The following is a 7,088-nucleotide window of genomic DNA, read 5'->3' on the forward strand; positions in this document are numbered from 1 at the left end:
ACGTCTTCCGATACCATTTTGTTCACGAGCTAGGACAAGCAGAACAAGTCCCAATCAGATGCAAACAACAAATGCTCTAGTAAACTCCAATATCACATGCATGTTGTTTGTATCTGCTAGTAAAAGGAGTGACAGATAGGCATCTTTCGTTTGGTACTGATCACCCGTTGCCATTTTGTCGTCATGGGCACGGTGGTCTATGCTGTAGGCTGTACGTGTGTGCATACCTAAGCAATCCAATCACCCAAGGTGGACAGTACTGTGCGTGCATCCGGTCGGGCTATAAGAAGTCTCACGAACCGGAAGAGCACAGCCAACACAACATCATGGTTCTCACCATGGACGACGATCTTGTCTACCTGTGCTCTGCTTTGGTCGTGTCGGTGTTAGCCATCGCGGCTGTCCAGCTCCTGAAGCCGCGACCACGGCTGCCGCCGGGGCCGCTGAACCTGCCGGTGATCGGGAGCGCGCACCGGCTGGTGAACGCGCTGCCGCACCGCACGATGCGCGAGCTGGCCGGCGTGTACGGCCCGCTCATGTACCTCCGCGTCGGGCACGTGCCCGTGGTGGTGGTCACCTCCAAGGAGGTCGCCCGCGAGATCCTCAAGACCCACGACGCCATCTTCGCCACCCGGCCCAAGCTCATGTCCGGCGACATCGTCGCCTACGGCTCCACGGACCTCCTCTTCTGCCCCACCCCCGGCGACTACTTCCGCAAGCTCCGAAAGCTGTGCGTCCAGGAGATCCTGAGCAACGACCGCATCCGCTCCTTCCAGGACGTCAGGGAGGACGAGGTTCGCAGCCTCGTCGAGGACATCCGGGCGGCCGGGCCGTCGGCGCCGCTGGACCTCAGCAGGAAGATCTACAAATTGACGAACGGCATCGTCTCCCGGGCGGCGTTCGGCATGAAGAGCAGCAAGGCCGAGGACTTCGTGGCGGCCATCAAGCACAGCTTCGTCTACAGCACCGGCTTCTCCATCCCTGACCTCTTCCCTGGTTTCACGGGGATCCTCAGCTTCCTCACCGGCATGAGGAGGAACCTCGAGGGCGTTCGTGACACCATCGACGGCATCCTGGAGGAGATCATCGACGAGAGGGAGAAAATCCTCAAGAGTGGCAGGTCAACCGCGTCGGAGAAGACCCTGGTGGAAGTTCTCCTCGGCCTCATTGGGAATGAAGACTTTGGCTTCCCCATCACCCACTCCACTGTCAAAGCAGTTGTCCTGGTTAGTGCTACTACTACCACGACAGTATAATTTTCAGTTTTGCCAAGTCTCGTCGATTGAGACTTTGTTACAGTCAATACATATCTTCTTTCGATTTTGCATGGAGATTCGTACAATAATTTCTTTTTATTTTTTCTCTTTTCCTACATACTAGTCACTGGCGGAGCTTAGGCAAGGCCAAATGGGCCATGGCCCGCCCAGCTCTGCAGCTTTTTCTCACAATATAGCTAGCCCATGGGTTGTAGAGTGCCAGCTAGTAGTAATTCCTTGCAGCCTGGCCCATTCAGCCCGCCCAGCTTTTTTTGGCAAGCTCCGCCACTGATACTAGTATATCACTTGCCTGAGACTTGGTCAAGTTTCAGTCGATTGAAACCTAACACAAAAATTCATAAGACCTTCACGCTTCAGCATTCATTTAGAATGATCCTTTAAATAAATATAAAAATATATACGCATCAATTAAAATAAGATTTTCATGCCTATACAGGACATATTTGCGGGTGGGACAGAGACATCAGGAACCTCCATGGAGTGGGCCATGTCAGAGCTGATGATGAACCCAAAGGTGATGAGGAAGCTGCAAGGCGAGATCAGGGAGGCGTTCCGCGGCAAGGAGTTCATCTCCGAGACCGATCTCCGGGCGAGCGGCAGCTGCATCAAGTACCTGGGCCTGGTGATCAAGGAGACGTTCAGGCTGCACCCACCAGCCCCCATCCTGGTGCCTCGAGAGAGCACGGAGGCCTGCGAGATCAACGGGTACGTGATCCCGGCCAAGACGAGAGTGATCATAAATTCATGGGCCATCATGAGGGACCCTCAGTACTGGGAAGACGCTGAGGAGTTCAGGCCAGAGAGGTTCGAGGGGAGTCGCATGGACTTCCATGGCGGCTGCTTCGAGTACACGCCGTTCGGGTCCGGGAAGAGGATGTGCCCCGGCTTCAACTACGGCATGGCTAGCATGGAGCTCACCCTGGTGCAGCTCTTGCACTCGTTCGACTGGAGCCTCCCGGAGGGCGTCGATCGACTCGACATGACCGAGACCGTGTCGCTGAGCTTGACCAGGAAGACGCACCTCATGCTGCGCGCTGTCCCTCATGCACCACCGCCTTCCTCCTAAGAGTAAGAACTAGCAGTGCTAGTCAAGCGTTGAGCGATGCAGCCATGCCCATGCATACTACAGTATTACTACCAGCTGGAGCTCAGTTGTGGAGTTCGTCATTTTGAGCTAAGCGTACGTGTACGTCAACAATAATGGCTGGGGTGGGTGGTAGTAAAAAATTATGCCAATAGTTTGGCGCTGTGCTTTGAATGTTGTTGCTTGTCGGAGGATGTTGCGTACATGCCAGACGGTGTGCTAGTGTGATGTGTTCTTTATTGTCAATGTATATATGCATGTAATGTGTATTCCGAGGATATAATTGTCATGCGCGTGGTTCTCGATCTGACAAATTATTATTTTTAACAGTTTTCTAAGTCTTACTGGACTTAGACTTTGTTACGTCTCAGTCTATGCTATATTTATTTGATCTTACATGAAGATTTGTATATAAATTTTCTTTTCAGTTTTTTTTTCTTTCTCTTTCTTATACTATATTACTTGACTGAGACTTGATTAAGTCTCAGTCGACTAAGACCTAGCCACATCCTATTTTAGCTAGTAAACATTAGTTATACCGACAACAAATAACCAAGTTCAAACAAACATTTCTAGTTTCCTATCCTAACCCTAGGCGGCTAGTCTAAACTTTCACCTCCAGACTTCATCAACGAACCTGTGGATTTGCCTCCCTCAGTGGCGAATCTAGCATGACAATGGAGGGTAGGCTTGAAAGATTAATTTACAAAGCCTTGTTACAAAATACATTGTAGTTTTTTCATGTAAAGCACCTCAATATAATTATCATGTGGTATATTTTACTAAAATGGGATTTTGGAGGGTAGGCTCAAGCCTATTAAAGCCCCCCTGATAGAATCGCCACTGCCTCTGCCTGCTGCACCGGTGGCTAGTGGCGGGGAGGAGAATTTTTGTGCCTCCGCTCTGGTTAGGAGTTTAGGTTAGGGTTCTTTAGTCCTCGCATGCGCGGCGCTCGAACTGATGGTGGCGCTTCTTCTCCGAGTTTATCTTCCGAGCTTCAATCCTATTCGAGTTCGTCCATTTTGATGTAGTCGACATAGCTCCGACATAGATTTCTGCCGTCTTTTTGGGATGGTAAGGTTAGGGTTTCTGGCCATGTGACGAGATTTGACGTCAGGTGCTTCAGATCAATGCAAGGTTTCAACAATGAGACTGTGTCTCCAGGGCGCTGATCCTTAGGAACACATGCACGAAAATTTCCCAGTTGTCATCGAGAAGGTAAAGCCGACTCCATTAGGGTAGTAGCGACAATAGCGCGTCGGCTCGTTCTGGTGGCAATAGTAGTCATTTGGTGGTCTCGAAATATATATAATTTTTATTATGTTTGACATGCCTTGTGGTTACGATGAACTTTTATAATAGATCTAATCCTTTCTAGAAAAATACACATCATATGTAGTTACTTCGTTATACAAATGCATACACCAGTACACAAATTTTCAGAAAAACCGGTACACCGAAGCCGTAGTCTTCGAAGTCCAAAATCTTCACATGGCTAGCCCTTAGGAGTCATGGCCTCCCAGTGTCCCTTTCTACGTTAAGCAGGGTGAATCAATTCATCACTGGCTGCTCGGCTGTATGTTTGCCCGCTCTGTTTGGTTGAGTTTCTCATCAGATGGCGATACTAGAACTGGATGCTCGAGCAAGTGTAACATCCTCAAATTTTAAATTTTAAAAAGTTAATTATTTAAATAGGATTAATTGAAAACTTGCTTGCTTTTCACTAATATTGATTAGGATTTGATTTTTTGGAGTTAGATGGATATTTATATTGAGAAAAAATAAAAGGACTTTTCTAAATATTCATTTTGGATTTTAATTGGATTAACTTATTTAGTTGGAGTAACAAAAATTACAAATATTGATATCCGTAAATAGCTTTCATGGAAGATTCATTAAGCCTAAAATATTATACATACATACATACATATATATATATATATATATATATATATATATATATATATATATATATATATATATATATATATATAGTGTTACTATTCATCACCCAGGGTGCAGAATAAGTTATTCTTCACCCGAGGTAATCTTATGATCATTTCATAATTAAATTATGTTTCAAATTCAAATAGTTACATTCCTATTGATTCACTACGTAAAATTTGACATAAGAAAATAAAAATATAGGTCATAAGACAAGAAAATTTGCAGTTTATGTGTATTTTAGACTATGTTTTTAACGTTTGTAATTTTACATAACATAAAATATTTTTTACGATGATTATATATTTTCTTACGGTCCTTTTTGCGTCAGAAATAAGACAAAACTTACGGAACGTAAAATTACGATGCATTGATGGTAAAATAGAGGGGGGTGAAGAATAACTATTCCTCACCCAGGGTGACGAATAGCGCGACCCTATATATATATAATAAATATGGGAGCATCTCTCTAATGTAATAAGATGATCCAACAGATGGATTGTCAAAACATGCATCTATGTGTCATCGGCAAAAATAATAAGTATTTCAGCTCACTCTGACATAAATATATACTGAACTATTTGTTTTTTTGTCCAGGACACATACAGTCGTATTTTTTAATCCCTTCGTTGGATCATGTTATATTATAGGTGTGTTGGTTCAGTATTTTTTTAGAATTTTTTAGAACTTTTGTACAGTTGAAATCCTTAACTAGTTCTGTGGCAAGCACTTGTAGAAAATCCTACTCGGCTGGACTATTCTGTTACTAGTAACAGAATATTATTTTGTTACCCCTTGGCCCTATAAGGGCGCGACGCGCAGGCCATAGCAGAAACTCCCCGACCCGACCCCAACCTAACCCGCCTCCTACCGCCGGAGGCAGCCGTCACGGGCGAGCGAGCGATGGCGGCAGCCGAAGCGAGGGAGCCCGCGGCGCCGTGACGGGTCGCTCCTCCGACCCACGTGCTGCCACCGGCCGGCCGTCCGCATGCCTCCCCGCCAACGGGCTCGCTGGCCCCTCCCCGCGCGCCTTCCCTCCGACGGGCGTCGGCCCCTCCCCGCGCACCTTCCCGTCGACGGGTGCCGAATCCTCCCCGCGCGTCTCCCCTCCGACGAGCTCGACGGCCGATCCCCGCCTCCGGCAGCTGCCACGCGCCGTCCCAGCCTCCCTCCGCTGCCGCGCACCGCCATCCCCGCCCCGTGTCGCCACCCCGAGCCCCTCTGTCGTGCGCCGCCACTCCGAGCCCCGCCGCCCTGCGCCAGTCACCCCCCGCCTTGCGCATCATCCTACCGACCGGACCAGCCGTCGGCCGAATCCAGCCTCGCCCCCGAGCTTCGTCTTCTTCCTCGCCGAGAGACGCGACAGCCACCCCAGTTCGGGCGTAGTAAGTACCTCAGTACGAGTTAAAAACGGTGGTCCGTTCAGAATAAAAGAAATGGCAGAAATTCAAATTGTAAAAGTTCAAGCAAAAAAAGAAACCCCATGAAAATCCTGCTTAGTAAGTACCTCAGTACAAGTCGTAAAATGAGAGAAGTTCAGAACATCATTGTCAAAAAAATGTTGAGTTCAAAAAAAATATTTTCTTTTTAAATAAAATATCATTCAGTTCGATAATACAAACCATGCAAATACAGGGGCGACGATACAGTAAACCGTTAAAAATTTACTAGCAAAAATATTACCCAAAAACAGAGCAAAGTCTAGTTAGTGAAAACATGCATAGTACAAATTCATGCAAACATCAGTACAAGTACTCTTTTTTCAGAATAATTCAAAATTACTCTATAAAAAATAGCTCAGTACAAACACACACATATATCAGTACGTGTACGAGTACTCTGTTTTTCAGACAGGAAAACAGCAGGATCCGTCTTGCCGTATTCAAAATTATTATTAGACGATTGCGAATTTGAGAAAATGTTTAACATGACTAAGTTTCGCATTTTCGGTAGCTTTTCAATGGCATATTATTTGCACAATTTCAATAAACATTTTAACAAAATCGCGTTCAAAACCAACTTTAACCGTATTTGAATTCGTATTTAAACCGTAAGGAATTAGAAAAATCTTTCTATACGCAAAAGTGGCGCATTTTCCATAGCTTTCCAACGCTGTATCGTTTGCGTAAATCCGACAAAACGTTTGCAAAAAACAGCGAAAATATTTTTCACCCAGAATTTCACCATTTTTCAAATTACTTTTAGATCATATAGAACATGCTAATTTTCACAAGCTTTCGAACGCCATCTCATTTGCTCAATTCCGACAAACAGTTTAAAAATGAAGTCCAAAATACGATTCGCATTTTTGGTTTTGAAAAAAATGGTTTTTTTCAAAACTGCTCTAAAACCATAATTTTTTTGCAAAAACTAATTATAAAATTGTAATGTAGATGTCAAGAGCTTTCCAATAATATATTACACGCCCCGTTTCCATAAAAAAATCCAAAAAAATTGAACTAAAGAAGATGATTTTTAACAGAAACAGAAAGCATCAGTTCAAGCGCCACTTGAATTCATCAGTTTATGTAGGGTAACGGAATAATATTCTGTTACGCGTAACAGAATAGGCCAGATGTATATAATTGGATTTACATGAGATTTTATAGAATTTTGAACTTAAATGTTTTGATTTTTAAAGTCATATTCATTTAAAAACTATAAAAGAGATTTATTTAATAGGAAATTCTTAACCTATTCCAACACAACCATGCATGCAGCCCATGTGTATTTACTTGTAGACTAGCTGGCCCAAACAAGCAAAAGCCCATCTCTCTCTCTCT

The 7,088-nt window shown here is 44.9% G+C and overlaps 1 protein-coding gene across 1 annotated transcript; it reads left to right on the forward strand.

Moving 5' to 3' along the window:
* Nucleotides 1-320: 320 nt before the first annotated feature.
* On the forward strand, nt 321-2,665 carry LOC119266972 (premnaspirodiene oxygenase-like). Its single transcript, XM_037548256.1, has 2 exons — nt 321-1,226; nt 1,714-2,665. Exons 1-2 carry the CDS (start codon nt 327-329, stop codon nt 2,341-2,343), a joined length of 1,530 nt encoding a protein of 509 aa, XP_037404153.1. The 5' UTR covers nt 321-326; the 3' UTR covers nt 2,344-2,665.
* The last annotated feature ends 4,423 nt before the right edge of the window (nt 2,666-7,088 follow it).

Source organism: Triticum dicoccoides, chromosome 3A (genome assembly GCF_002162155.2).
Source record: "Triticum dicoccoides isolate Atlit2015 ecotype Zavitan chromosome 3A, WEW_v2.0, whole genome shotgun sequence".
NCBI classification, from domain to species: Eukaryota; Viridiplantae; Streptophyta; class Magnoliopsida; order Poales; family Poaceae; genus Triticum; species Triticum dicoccoides.